This window comes from Phoxinus phoxinus (assembly GCF_949152265.1).
Source record: "Phoxinus phoxinus genome assembly, chromosome: 15".
In the NCBI taxonomy this organism is placed as follows: Eukaryota; Metazoa; Chordata; class Actinopteri; order Cypriniformes; family Leuciscidae; genus Phoxinus; species Phoxinus phoxinus.
The window spans coordinates 27,262,272-27,278,283 of record NC_136890.1 but is presented as its reverse complement, the minus strand read 5'-3'; the positions used below and the strand labels follow the sequence as shown (position 1 = coordinate 27,278,283).

The 16,012-nt window shown below is 38.5% G+C and overlaps 1 protein-coding gene across 1 annotated transcript in view; it reads left to right on the top strand.

Moving 5' to 3' along the window:
- Positions 1 to 108: 108 nt before the first annotated feature.
- Positions 109 to 16,012, top strand: part of abl2 (c-abl oncogene 2, non-receptor tyrosine kinase) — a 32,983-nt gene continuing 17,079 nt past the window's right edge. Inside the window, exon 1 of the mRNA XM_079638752.1 lies at positions 109 to 831. Coding sequence (XP_079494878.1) covers positions 612 to 831 — 220 coding nt within the window. The 5' untranslated portion in view covers positions 109 to 611. The remainder of the gene's footprint in view (positions 832 to 16,012) is intronic.

Here is a 16,012-nt window from a genome sequence, read left to right as displayed (position 1 = left end):
GTAACATGCTAGTTACTGTACATTATGAATGAACAAATATTGGTTACGCTTATGTCAATATAATATTCATAGATTTAAAAAGAGAGATGTTTTTTGCATCACTGCGATGATGATGTGCTGCGCGCTCTCCGTCATTGGCTCGTGCAGCGCACGCCACTGATCCTGCGGTAAAGATGGCGGCGGCGGAGGGGGCGCGCAGCGGCTGGAGCAGAACGGAACGACCCCAGACGGGTTCGTTTTAAGAGAAACGGTGCTGGGGGGCAGGAGAATCCTACATTCCCGTTTAACGGTGCCGCTTATCCGGTTTGGTAGAATTGAACGATTAGACAGTGTGTTGTTAGGTGTTAGGTGTTGGGTGGGTTCTATCGCTCTCTCTCCCATACACATACACTCATACACAGATTGCTAAGCTAAGCTAACAGAGCTCGGTCCGGTCCGGTAGAGGAGAAGGAAGAGGAGGAGGGGTGACCAAGAAAGGGAAGACAATCATCCCTTGAAGAACAGGCCGTCGTTCCGCGGTTCGTTCGTTCGTTGTGGGATGTGAGCGGTCCAAACGGACGGCGGGTCTTTCCACAGATCTGTGTTATTTTCCCACCCAGAACACTCGCAGGATGGGACAACAGGTAGGCCGCGTGGGAGAAGGGGCTTCCGCAGGGATTCAGACCCCACCGCAGGGGCAACAGCAGCAGCAGGGCAGATCGAACCGGGCCAGCAGCTCCGGGAGGAGACCCCGAGACAGCAACATCACAGGGACGCCACCGGGCAGAACTGCCGCCGCTGCAGTGAACATCATGCCGGATCCAGGGATCAATGTTTTCACCCTGCACTCAGGTATGAGCCCATTCAGCTGGTCATTTCGCAGGGTTCTCCTTGAGTCACTGGCAGCATGCAAATCATAGTCGGTAAAATGCGGAGCTGCTTTCCGTTGAGAAGTTGAGATAGATCCGTTGGGATAAGCGGAAATACTCCATGACTCGGGCTGTGTTGCAAAATCGAGTGTGTTGTCTATGTAGACAGCGTTATCTTGACACCATGAATGCGTCCAAACACTTAGTAGAAACCATGGCCGTAACCGTGTCTTGAACATTGACTAAAGCAGATTACCCTAAAATGTACATTTTTGAACTTTTTCATTCTAACTAACTTACACACACAGCAGAGCACAATTGTCTCCCTCGATGTCTGAACCGTTTGTGAGTTTAACATGTGTTTTGTAAGTCGTTAAGCATGGTCAGTGTCTAGTCATCTTCCATTAGACCATTTCTTTGAAGAATATGAAGTGTTGTTGTTGCTGTAGGTTCAAACCCCAGTAGGTGTCGATCCGGTAGGTGGAGTGTCATTGAAATTGAGTATATTGTGAGGCTCTGATTGGATGAAAGCATCAGGTAAATGACAAGTTTGTTTACTGTCACTTATAATGATCCAAAACATGCTTTTGACTTGAGATGTATCAGTGTTATTGACAATGTTTACATCTTTTTAGGATTCATGTTCTGGTTAAAACTTTATTTATTTTCTTGTAAAAATGGTGTATATGCTCCGCACCTATTGAGATATTCCGGCAGAAATATGTAATATGAGCAGATACTGCTTCTTAGTCACAGAATATTTATGTTGCATGTAAACACGGTTGCTGTTCTCATTTTATGTATCTTTACACCGCTGATTTAAGGCTGCTCCGTGCCTGCTCAAAAGTCTGCGCAAAGGCATAATGCTGCATTACAGTAGGACTGACTTCTGCCTGCTCTGACCCACCTTACACACCCTTGTATAAAAATATACTCTTACAACTGCATTTATGCTATCTCTGAGCAACATTACACAGTCTGTATAAAGACACCTAAATGCCACTTCAGAAGCACTTCTGTGCCACCTTAACTATGTAAATTTGGCATTTGATGTTGAGGATTGTTTTTTAAGGGCAGTAACTCAACTGAGAAGGGGAAGTTCAGACACCATACTACCCTAACTGTAGAAATCTGATGACTGTTATTGGATAGGGCTGGCGTTTATTGTCTCTTATGAAGCACTTGCTGGTGGGAAAGCTGCTGGGGAAGCCACTGCTTTCTCGGATTTCTCTTGCTCGATTTCACTGACTCATATTTGTTTCAGGCAGTAACACAAAGCACATATTTTATAATAATACTGTTCGTGTGTCACACAGATTTATCTTTTCTTAAATCTCATAATCAGGTGTTGTTTATTGTGATTGTGACTGTGGCACAATTGTTGGGATTTCATTAGATGTGTGGTTTGCACGGCAAGGGAGTCGAGGATAGGGTTTGGTATCTATCGTTTAAGGCTATGTTTACACGGAAACGATCTGAAGAGAAAGCGCAAAAGTGGCGTTGCGTTATCACTTATTATTCTGCTTTTAGACGAGCTTTATGGGGGGGGGGGGGGGGGGAAATCTGCGTGCATATGGTGATGCAAAAGTGTGTGAAATTCGATGTAGTATGCACTCCAGGCGGCTAGGTGGTGATGTGAAGCACTGAAAGTGAAAGAGACGCTGACACTGTTTTTCATGTTTAATACGGTAAAGCTGCTGCTTTAACCTTCGGTGCTCTTCGCGTGTCGCTCAAAAATGACATTTTTTTTTTTTTTGTCAATGAAATTAATACTATATTTTAGTTTGATAATGTTTTGTTATTTTCCTGTACTGGCGCATGCCTGTGACGTAAACACGTACGCAATGAGAGCAGATCGGTGCCTTCACTGTCTAGCAGACTTTTGCGTTTTTACCCTTTAGAGGAGAACGCGATGGTGGAGCGTTTTTAAGATTTCCACTCTGGAGTGTGGTTTCACTTTTTAGCATTTCTAAGCCCCAAAAACACTGTCCATCTAAACGAAAGGCACATCTGATAAAATATTTTTACGTTTTCACCCGCGAGCGTTCTTGTGTAAACGGGGCCTAAATTATAGCCTAGCGTTTCCGATTGCAATTCTGCTAACAGATTCCGATTCTTTTAGATTCCCAGTTTCGATTCCAGTATGGTAAAAAACATTTATATCAAACATTTATTCTATCTTTTGTTGAAAGTTGAGCTTCCATAGAAATTTTACTTTCGAATTAGCGAATTAGGCCCTCCAAAACCGGTGGCTGAAAATTCATCCCTAACTGTTACACATTCGTTTTCTTTCTCAACTGTTTACGTTCACCTAAGACAAAACTGACTGACATAATTTTGTGTGTATTTGTACGTTCAAGCTTAAGAAAACACATTCGAGACATTTTGTACGATTTTCGATTCCCAAACCTTGAGACACTATTTGGATGGTGTTCGATGAACACTGATGTCTGTTATCCATTTCCCATGAGTTGCGTTGGGTCTCCTTGGAGGCTCGTACCCAGCGTTAGTCTGTTCTCCAGGCTGGGTTGATCAATGCCAAAGAGGAGCTTGTCACATTTTGACAGTGAACCCTTCGGCTGGAAACACTGACGTGAGGGTTGCAGATGAGTTATTTTTACTCTAATCCCTTATAGCCAGATGTATAGCTGTGGCTGAAATATAATAATTGTTTGGTTACAGGCCTGACTGTCATGACTAACTGCCATGATAAACTTGATCAGACACACCTTATATCAACACTGGAGGCTAGAACATCTTATGATATCTGATCTCCAATCATATGGCCTTGCTCACATTTAGTTGTTTTATCTGTAAATTGGCTTTGTCTCAGAGGGTTAGAGCCTCATCTGTAAGTTAAAGCGATAGCTCACCCTAAAAGGAAAAATATGTTGTTTCCACGCCTGTGAAGAGACAATGCCCTAAATTAATACATGATTAACTAACTGTATTTTTCTATGTACCGGTACATTTCTGAAATGCATTTTCTGTAAAGCTGCTTTGAAACAATATGTATTGTGAAAAGCACTATACAAATAAATTTGAATTGAATTTAATGTATGCTCTGAGTTTTTTCGGTAACACTACAATAAGGTCTAATTTGTTAACATTAATGCTATGCTGACATGAATGCTATGGAAAACATATATTGCTTCTTGTTAGTTCATTTTAGCTAATGCATTAACTGATGTTAACCAAAGAGACTTTATTCCCTAATAATTATTACAATAATTATTATCACATGGGTTTTGAACGACATTAGGGTGGGTGAATAATGACAATTTTAAAAGGGGTCATCGGATGCAAAATTCACTTTTGTGTTTGCATATAAATGTGTCTTTGCAGTGTGTGGACACAACCACTATACAATGAAAAAAATCCATTCACTCCTTTTTTTTTATATCCTCAAAAAGCCTAAACACTCAATAATCAAGCCGTTTGAATTATTTGTGCAATATGATGTCATATTGCTCATGCTCCGCCCACGACCACTGATGGACTGTCCCGTATTAGCATATTTCCCCCTCAGCCTTTTGTTTACTGTCCATCAAGGCAGCTTTCCATGGCAGCACTTTTTGGTGGGGGTGAGCAGTTGCTCATTATCATTTAAAGAGACATGCACCGAAACGGGTCGCTGTCAACAGAGCTGTTTTTGAGGAGGTAAAAAGGGTGTTGTTTTAAACAACCATTGAGTCATTTTAACCAAAGTATGTTACAAACTTTACACTAAGACCCTAAAGAATCATACCAACTTGTGGAAAATGGGCATCTGATGACCCCTTTAAGTTTGAGATGAACTGTTCCTTTGAACTTTTACCATACATGCCTCTTGCGTTTGGCTTTTCATTCAGTAAGGTTTGGCAGTTCTGATTTATATGCTGTTTAATGGTCGCGTTAGCTTATGCGTAAGCAACGCTTCTATCGATTGTTTCTGCTTCTACACTTGTTTTTGGATCCAGAAATTCTGTACTCTTTCAGAAGTTGCGTGATAGCGCCCCCTACTATATAGATGGAAAGCATGGATTGCTGGATTGTCATAAATGACGGAAAAATCCAGTCAGTGGCGGGGAAAGAGTTCATAGCTGGAGGGTGCACTGTAGTACTGTCATTAACATTCTCTTATACAACATCAACAGGAAGCTTCTTCACTGTTTAATTTTGAAACTCTGCAGTGCGGTCATCACTCAAGAGTCTGATGACTACACAAGAGCATGGGGGGAGGTGGACTACTCCATTTCCCAACGCTTTTCTGCCCATAGTGCATTCAGGACATCGACAGGCGACTCATCTAACGCTCAAAGCTGAATTCCGTCAGATCCAGGAGAATATTCTTCATCTCTTTCATTACCTAGTGGAATTCCATCAGATACGACCGTGACGAACTGTGCTTAATTTGACCACGCCGTCAGACGGAGGGATAAAAGAGTGGTCCTGTCTGCGTCCTCCTGTCCCCTGCAGACAGCCAATGAGTCAGCCCGGTCACGGGGCCAGTTCCACACTCTTTTTATTTATTTATCAACTCTGTCCTGTACCAGCAGGCTTTTATTATTTCAGTAGGGTGGTGTAAAGTGCTGCCCTGAACTTAATGCAGTCCAAAGTACCCGAAACGATTGATTTTTTTAGAGCTCAGAACAGTGTGGAGCTTTAGTTGGCACACGATTAGAAGATAAAATGTACAGACGAACTCTCTGAAGTTTCCTTTTTGTTTGTGTTTGTTGTTCCATCATGTATCATGCATTTCCAAGGTTTGGGAAAGCGAAAAGCCACGAGGCTGTCCGATAGAGTGATTTTGATTGTGTGTGTTAAATTAATGATATAATGTTGGGATTTGGCAGCAGCTTCTAATGAGACTCACCCAAGCTAAATTGAGAGTCAGAACTGTTCGTTTAAGGGAATATGAGAGAATATCGTAGATGATTTGAGTATTTGGTGTAGGTATAGTTTTGGAGCTCTAGTTTCTGGTAAGCAGGCATAATGCTGCTGTAACATAACAATATCTTTCATCTCAGTTTGTTCTAAAGGATTGAGTAGACAGCACCGACACGTGTGAAATTCCCAGGATGTAAGAGGATGGGAATTAAGGGCTAAATTAGATTAAACAATCAATTTTTTGATATGTGAGATAGATTTGAAGAAAAACAGCCGAGGAGAAGTTTTATAAAATTGTCTCAAACTTGTGAAGAGCTGAAGGGACTCTCTTGGCCCACGGTTCGATTTGGTTGTTGCACCACTAGAGGTCATTAGAACACCGCAATTTGTTGTCACTAGTAGACTCAAAGTATCAATGTTGATCGTACATATATAGGCTATATATATTTTTTTAACATGTGTAGTTGGTAACACTGTGAATTGGAGACTCATCTTTGTCTCATTGGTGAGATAGTGGGTGCCTGTGCTCTCCTAGACATCTGCTAATCCTGCTTCATTTTAACAGCCTTATCCGGTTCCATCCTCTCATTGCGTCCTTATTAAGGTCTGGATTAGATGACACACTGGAGTAATTCTTCTATGTTGGGGCAGTGATGGAGATATTGGACTTTTTCAGTTCAACTCTTTCTCTGTTGCCTTTCTCTGCAGATCAGTGGTTTTCATGTTTTCTCTTCAGACCAGGAATAATGTGTCATTGTTCTGTATCTGTTAGCTTTTTCTGCTCTTTTTGGCCTTTGTTCGATGTGTGATGATGCAAATGAATGAAGGAATTAGTGTTTTGAATCGATTCATTGAAATGGACAGTTTGAAGGAACCACACCGAAATTAAATTAATTCAACTTTGCAATTATATTACTTGTACCTTGCTCTACAAAAAGTTACATTTGAATGTTTTTTCCTGCCTTGAACATTTTTTGGCTGTCAAAGCAAAGTTTATATTATATTGTATAATATTTATTTATTTTTTATATATATATAGCCTATTATTGTTTTTTTCACCCAAAAAGTATTGTCTTTTGTCTTTATTAGCAGTTCTGTAATGCAACTTTGCATGTGTGTATGATGTTTGGCCTTATTTTTGGTCACATATACATCAAAGTAGTTCTAATGTATCCCATCCACAAAGAATGGCCAGTCTGAGCGTTACGATATTGGAGCACTGGGTGAATGATCCCACAAATCAGTAGTGAAATCAGATTGGACAGAGGGGATTATAGGGTTAAAGCCAGATCTGCATTATCATCAGACGTATCATAGCATCTGCTTAGTTTATGTGTCAGTGCCATTTCCTTTCCCAGCCTTTGCGTGTTTTATGTTGTGAATGTTTTGGTGTTTTTATGTACTTGAGGCGTCACGTTCACTTTCTGAAACAGAGTGTTCCCTTTCACTAATGCATTCACTGCGTTAGATAACACTTTATCACACCCTTGAGCTGTAGTACAGCTCATTTTCTATTGATAATGAATGTTTGAATCAAACATGTTATGATCCGTTTATGGCATATATTCACTAGAAGGGTTGTCGACACCCAACAACCACTGTATTTAAATGGACGACTCCTCATTGGCGCTATTGAGGTCACGATGCGTGTTCTGACAGGTCCTCCACAGCTTGCCAACACTTCCTGTTTGCAAGACCACTTGGCTGACTCAATCCATTCGTAATGTGTCTGGCCCACCAGGCTCATTAAATACCGAAGGCTTATGCTGTCTTATCTCTGAGACCGGGCTAATGCGTTCACCCTCATCTGGTGACGGGGTTGTCTTCCTTAGAGAATGTCTCTTAAAGCCTTCATCGAAATGTCTTCAAATACTGTTCTCACCTCCAAATGAAATGCTGGCCCTGTAGTTGTTTCTTGGGTTAAGCAGGCTCTTTTTAGACCTGCATAAAGAGGTGCAATGCTTGTATACTTAACTCTTTTCCTGCCAGCATTTTTGAAAAAAGGTACCAGCCAGTTTCATGGCCCCCATAATATTTTGATGTATATCTAAGCATTCAACTTTCATTTAAAAAAAAATTAAGCAACATTTTGAGCTAAAAGCTGAAAATCGTAGATTGTATTGAGAATGATGATCAAAACATAAATGGAATGGATCACGTCCATCAACACACCCAAAGCTTGCACCTGTACGCCTATACCACTTCCTGGGCTGGCATTTCATTCAGTAGGCTAACATTAGGCATTTTTGATATAATGCTGTTTAATGTTTATGATCGCGTTATTTTGCATATGCATCTGCTTACATATGCGGTCGCTTGTTTCTGCTGCTTCTTCTCCTGTGTTTTGATACAGAGATTCTGCACTCTTTCAGAAGATGTGTAATAGTGCCCCCTGCCGAATAACCGTGAAAACGCAGACAGCCGAACAAATTCCGTCAATGGCAGGGAAAGCGTTAGTGGTGATTTGTGTAATTGCTTTTAGGAACAGCGTTCCTAACATGATCTGAATGTGATGGCTCAACAGAATGTTTGATTAGTTATCCAGAAACTGTCAATTTCGTGAGTTTATTACACCATTATGGGGACACAAAGCATCTTTTCCCTGTTGATAATAGGGCTGGAACGGCTAGTCAACGTTTACATAAATTAGTCTGACGATTTTTTATCAATTAAAAACCATCGGCATATCGGCTACAGCATGAAAAATTTACCGATGGTTTTGATTAATTAACTACGTTAAGGCACTGCATTGTATAATGTCTGTTCTGCATAATCCAACATTTTTCTCTGGGTAAAATAATGAAGTACTTAACAAAACAAAATGAAACCTTTGCATGTGTTGAGAATTGAGAAATAAAACGCACAAGTGTAGCAGTAGATCCATACTTAAAGTGACAGCAGCCTAATATTCCTGATGTGATGCTGCTCTGCTTGTGTCTTAATGTGGGCTTGCTAAATATTAAGTATTAACTTATCTGAAAAAAAAACTTACTGACCTCAAACAGGAACCGTAATGTATAAAACACAAACCTTTTCATCAAATTATTATATTTCATTTTCATCAGTGCCCTTATTTATTTAATTTTATTCTTTGGAGAGCTTTTAACAGTTAAAGTAAAATTAAGTAATGGACTAAGTTATGAGGAAGTTAAAGGTGGGGTATGTAATTCTCTTTTTTGGCCATTTTTTCAAAATCACTTAAAATCCTATTCCTAACCCACTTACAGCCACTGAGTTAGAAGCACTGAAATAAAAATTAAGCAATTTAATCATCTGTGGAACGGGCAGGACTCGAAACTCCAGCCAATCATTTCCAAGACCACCTAGAATCATTGGACAGTAAGTGCGTCAATCAATCGGTCGTACCATCCCCCCTCCCCCCCCCTCCCCCCATCCATATCCATGTTCTTTGAATGGGTGGAGTCAAAGGAAAGAAGGTAGGACCATTTGAGTTGTGTATTTTCAAAATCTGCCAGCCGTTTTGCAAATCACATACCCCACCTTTAAGCAGTGGATGCTGCTGGTGGGAACAGATATTTCCTCAGATATGGAGGATGTGAGCAGTCTGATGAATTCTGTTCTGCCCACTCTGTTGTGGCAACCACAGATAGCAACGGTGCATCAGGTAGATGTTATTCAGAGGGAGGAGCCACAGGTCTGGATGCGTCCTGGACACAGCCCCAAAATGACTCGAGCAACGAGTGAAAGACAAAGAGGGAAAGATTACTGATTGTCTGATTTAGTGTGTAAATATATAAATCTGTGAAAAATCTTTTTCATGTCACCATATGGTTCCATCACATTGCTAACTCATACAATCTTAACACTTTTGCGATTGTCACTGTTATTGTTGACTGTAGTTGACAAAAGATGATTCGGAATTATATAAATATAAAAAGAAAATATCATTTCATTCTGATAGGGTGTTTAAGTGTCTTGAGTCCATGTTGTGTTGCATAAACTCTTAATAAGTACCCTTTAAGCTGTAGGGCGTACGTGATTTTCATGCTTGTGCATGCTTGTACAAAGAGAATTTACATACAGAATTCCTTGCCAATTTTAGAGTGTGTCCTCATATTTCATCAAACTTCTTTTTCAAAAGAATAAGAGCATGTTTAAGTGTGGAAGGCTTTTGATCGGGTGCCAAAACAGTGTTCTTTCAGAAAACCTCCTCCTTTCAGATCATTATGTTTGCGCTGACCTGTCAAGCTTGGTGTTCTAGTCTTCTGATCCAGCTTAAAAGAAAAGAGGGACCCCGAGAGAAGCATTAAGCAATTCCACAATGCTTTGCAGTTGTAGGTTTATTGTGTATAGAGCCCCATTAGAACCTCCAGTGAACAGGTAATGTAAATCACAGTAGCCGGGAATCTTAACTGCCCGAATGTCCACTCAGCACAGGTAAAATGTCCTATCTGGACTATTTCTGAATGGGGAATTGATTTGATGTGGGTTTTCTGACAAACTCAAAGCTACAGTACCGTTCAGAAGTTTTGTTTTGGCAGTTGGCACCATTAAAAAAAGAAAGAAAGAAGACATTAATACTTTTATTCAGCAAGGACACATTAAACTGATGAAAGTGAGTCAATTCATTTATAGTATTAGAAAAGATTTCTATTTCAAAAATCTGCTGTTCTTTTAAATTTGCAATGAATCACGACAAAAAATGTTTCGCTGTTTCCACAAAAAATATTAAGCAGTACAACTGTGTTCAACATTGATGATAATAATAATAGCCTAAAAGTTTCTTGAGCACTAAATCAGCATATTAGAATGATTTCTGAAGAAATCATGGCTTTGCCATAACAGGAATTCGGTAATTATATTTTACATATTTCAATGGCAATAATATTTCACAATATTACTGTTTTATTTTGTTTTTGATCAAATAAATGGAGCCTTGGTGAGACTAATGCTTCTTTCAGAAACATTTCACCGTCCTCAAACATTTGAATCGTGATCTGTGACTTAAAGGATTAGTTCACTTTTAAAATGAAAATTCTGTCATCATATACTCACCCTTAAGTTGTTTCAAACCTGTATGAATTTCTTTCCTCTACTGAACACAAAGGAAGATATTTAGAAGAATGTCAGTAACCAGACAGTTTCTGGTTCCCATTGACTTCCATAGTAGGAAAAAAATATACTATGGAAGTCAATGGGAACCAGAAACTTTCTGGTTACTGACATTCTTCTAAATATCTTCCTTTGTGTTCAGTAGAGGAAAGAAATTCATACAGGTTTGAAACAACTTAAGGGTGAGTATATGATGACATAATTTTCATTTTAAAAGTGAACTAATCCTTTAAAGGTGCCCTAGAATGTGAAATTGAATTTAACTTGCCATAGTTAAATAACAATAGTTTAGTACATGGACATGACATACAGTGAGTTTCAAACACCATTGTTTTCTCCTTCTTGTTTAAATCTCGTTTTTGAAAAACACCCCTGAAAAACGGGCGAATCTCCACATAACACCTACTGTGACGTAACCGATGGGATCATTAATATGTACGGCTCCCAAATTTGCATAAGCCAAGCCCTTTCAGAGATACGGTGCTACACAGAACTGCGCTGCAGGTGAAGCACACACACACACGCACACAGACACACACACACGCACGCACGAACGAACGAACGAACGCACATACACACACGCACACACACACGTGACTGTTAAGTTCGTACTGAAAATAATGAATAAACTTACCACTCCGAAACGTCCATTTGCATTCTACAAACAACCGCTTGTTCCTCAAACTCTGCATCGTCGTCTGAAACCGGCTCAAACATATACGGTTGTAGGCTACACCGAGGCCGTTTCTCAATACAAAGTACGCAAACTTCGGACTTGCGTCCTTGGTAGTTCAGACTTGCCAAGTTCGACTTAGGAGAACGAACTCCCGAGGACGAGAGGACGCAAGTCCGGTTATTCTGCAAATGGGACAGCGGCGTTCTTGATCGCGTCACTCAGCACGCTCTTGCTACTCCAGGTTATCTCTTTATGTATATTTTAGGCAACAAAAACGAAATATGGTATAAAACAACACTCTGCCTCTTTTCATTTAAAAAAAAAAATTCTTAAACACATTAAATGGCCACACAAATGTGGTTCAGGCAACGTGTACATTGATTATCTTCACTGCATATATTTATAACAACACGAAATATAAAACGCAACCCTGCTTCTTTTATGAAACATTATTGAACATTAAAACTGACATTTAAAAAACAGAGACGGGGTTGTGTCATTTTATTTTATTATACATGTACAGTGAAGAGAATGTATAATAAAATAAATATAAAAAATATTATATATATTTTAAAATATATAACTGTCAGTCTAAAATAAAATTACACAATTGACTCTTTTTGTTAAATGTCAGTTTTAATGATCTGATATCCAGTATAAAAGTATAAGTAAATAAAAATAAATAAAGCAAACAATTTAGTCAAACATAAGTCAGCTTAAAATAGCCTATAGCTCAAGTTAAATAGCCTAAATATATACAATTATGAAACTTCACTTTGCCTTCAGCCACAACGAGTTGCCATGGAACAAATTATAGATTAATGAGACCAAAGATCGCCAGTTAGATATACACAAGACAAATAATATCTCATGTTTAACCACTAGACTAGAGACACCAGAGCCAGCGGCAAACATCAGAAGCACTAGCCGAGGAAAAGTTGTTCCAGTCGGGGTTATTGAGCGCTGAACGCCCGGTGATCGCCTGGACCTCACAACTCCGAAAACGTCAGATATATTTTTCAAATAGGCGCTATCTTTATAAATAAACCACAGATTTGACCTTTAAACAACTACATTCTCGACTGAAACACTCTTAGAATTACATTTCGTGACACGATAACAGTAGTATTTTGATATTACGCGGGTTTTCTCCTCTGCCATTGACGCTTGCAGTGAAAGAGCCAATCAGAGCAGAACTCCTCATTACTATTCATGACCCTTCCAAATAAGGTAAAAACAGACCATTTCATTCTAGGGGCAATTTATAGGGTTGGAAATTGACCTGTAAAACCTTTTCTGGACATTTTAAATGGCTTTTTAAGCCACAAACCCTCTATGTAGATATCAGGGACAAAATTAAAATATTATTTCAACACATTCTAGGGCACCTTTAAGGGTTCTGTAAGATAAAAAGAAAAACTCATGTCTTGACTTGTGGATGAATGACATTTGAAAAGCAGTTATGTATCTTGTTTTGGTAATAGAGCGTGTAAATTGTTGAAATTCTGTCTGCTGCACAGTATGTCTGTAATCTTTCTTTTTAACATTTTATTGAGGATTTCAGCAAACTCTAAAACTCTTTACGGGAGTTTGACAGAACTGTTGTAAATATAGGCATAAACGTTTTGTAATGCGATCCCTTTTGAGTTCTGATTTGTCAAATTTGGATGCACTCAAACACAAGTGACTGAGTTCTGTCAGTAGTATTTTATAAAAAATATGTGAATGAATGAGACTTGAATGAATGAGTTATATTATGTTTAGTTTTTTTGTGGTTTGTTTTGTGTAATATACTATTGTATATTTTATACACTAATAAATATATATATATATATATATATATATATATATATATTAATTGTACTTGGTAGCCTAAATGAATTTCCCTTTTTGACACTAGTATTCATCAGATTGTCTATTGTCTTGTAATACTGCACTAGTCTCTTCAACTGGAGAGCCATTTACTGGAAAAGAGGAAGAGACTGAGCGAGAGGGGGGACAACTGTGCATTCTTTGTTGCAGAGAGCTCTTGTTGGATCCTCATTATTGTGAATGAACAGGATCTGTCCTTCATATGGTCAGTTTATATGGGCCCATTGTTTGAGGAATCATTGTTCGGCAGTTCCTCTGTGCATGTACACAGCATGATTATCCTGGGAGTATTTATGGCAAGATAGTTTTGTTTTGCGCTGGATCTAAAAATAGGCCTTGTCTTGCACCATGTGGCTTTTGCTGTGTTGTGCTGAGCGCTTTCAGATAAACAGGTGAGCTTGTGCTGTCATTCCCTCGTGCAACACTTCACCGGCACTCTCGAGGTGTAATGGTGATTCTTGCTTGCATCTCTCAAGCACAAAAGATGACTTTGCTCATTTGTTCAATTTTGAAATACTTTCTCCTGTAAAGGCCTAGTTCACCAAGAAAATTGAAGTCTGACTATTTAGACTTCAATTTTCAATTACTCACCTCATATTGTTCAACACTTGTATACTGTATATTATTTTATATGTTAAAAGTAGTTCACACAACTTCTGTGCTATTTTCCAATTTGTAATAGTTTTTTTGAAGAACTGACAAAATTTATGCCATTGTTCTCTGATAATCTTGCCCAAAAGGTGTTGTTTAGCCTGCATTCTCATCCAAAACCGAAAAATTCATGTTGCATATTTTTTCTACATTTGAGAAAGTGAGAAAATTGTTTTGGTGTCGGTAGCATAATGTTTTACTTGTATACTTTTACTGTTTTTTCATTTATTTATTTATTTATTTTTACATATTTATTTATTTATTTTCACTTAAAAAAAAATTAAAATTCTTGCACAAACTGTCATTTTAAAAATTATTTTATTTCCCATGAAAAAATAAAAACACATGTTTGGAACAACATGAGGGTAAGAAAATAATGACAGAATGTTTATTTTATGTTAACTTCTTTTAGAGCTATGGTTCTCAACCTTTTGACTCCCAAGATAATATCCAAAGGCCCTCTTATCGGTCTTCTCTTAAGCTGAATCTTTGGTGCCCCTGTTGTAATAAAAAAAATAAAAATATTGTAATTTAAATTAGTAAATCTTTGAGTTTTCTTTCCTTAAGCATTTTTATTAAGAGATTTAGTTGTATTAACATAATTTAAATAATTTAAGACGGGCTCCTAGTGGGTCCCAGCCCCCCAGATTGAGAACCACTTTTTAAGAGTAAGCCATTCGTAGATTGATTTCCACAAAAACTATAAACACTGTGTCACTATCACTGTGGCGTTTCTCTGTTTGTTTGAGCACCAGTGCAGGAACAGCAACATTAGCATGAGTTTGGAGCAGGACCACTGGCAGAAGGGATCGAAGTTTGGTTAATCCTGTTCAAAAAATGTCATTACCTTATTTTGCAGTAATAATTTTTTTGGGGGACTCTTAAATTACCGTAGTTAATTTGTTTGGAGGAAATAACAGCTATTCTGTTTGGGAAAATGTCAATTTTCTGTCCATCCGCACACAGGCTATGAACGCATGCAATTATCATCGCGACGGGAGACCTGGCAGGAGTGTGTCGACCTGTCGACTTGCATATGCTCGACACTGCTGCCGAAAAGTCCTGCAGTGTCAGGGAATGTTTGTCCGTTCCTCCTGCGAGCTGCTCTTGCATATGAGAATGTTGGTCACAATGTCCTGCATGACAGATGTACTTGTCACATTCCAGTGTAATGTTAGGGGGCTGTTCTGTGCCTTGGGAAATCCAGAGCTGGTGACGGGCAGGTGAGGTGTCTGATTTATCGGATTTTGGGGAGGAGTTGAGACAACTGACCCATTGATAAACCCCGCCCCCTCTCGGTTACTGTCACTTACTTGGACAGGCTTTCAGAACATCCCCTGACTGGTGATTTTAGAGTAAAATATGTTGTGGTATAAATATTCTTAAATGGGCTGAAGTGATGTATTACCGAAAGTAGTGTGTGTTTGTCTTGAAGTGTAATGCAAATACATGTAATGTTTAAGTGTAATGGTTACACATTCAGAACAACGTGAGATAAAAAAAAAAGGGATGCATAATATTAGTTATATGCCAATTCTTTTATTTTTTGGTGATTGGATATTTAATTGTTCATGGTATTTTTATTTATTTTAATATTTAAAGTTGTCTTTAGAAACACTAATTTAATAACACTCTTATATGTAATTTAGCATATTTTCATACTGTACATCATAATGTTGTGACATTTAAATACATCTAAATGTACTTGCAGCATTTCAAAATTACATTAGATTTAATGTAAAAAAAAATAGCATAGAATTTTAATATAGTCCATTGTTATTTTTTTTTATTAATCTAGTTTTTGCTTGAACTTTCATTTGAAACATTTTCCTTTTTTGCTTTCCAAAGAAAATAGCATCATACCGGTTTGGAAAAATCCGCTTGCAGCATTTAAGATTTAGAATATTTTTGATTTCTCAAACAAAATAGTATACTGGTAGTTTGAAATATCAGCCAGAATTTTGATATTGGTGCATCAGGATGTTCTGTCCATAAGCTGTGTTAGTACAGAGGTGCTGGTGCA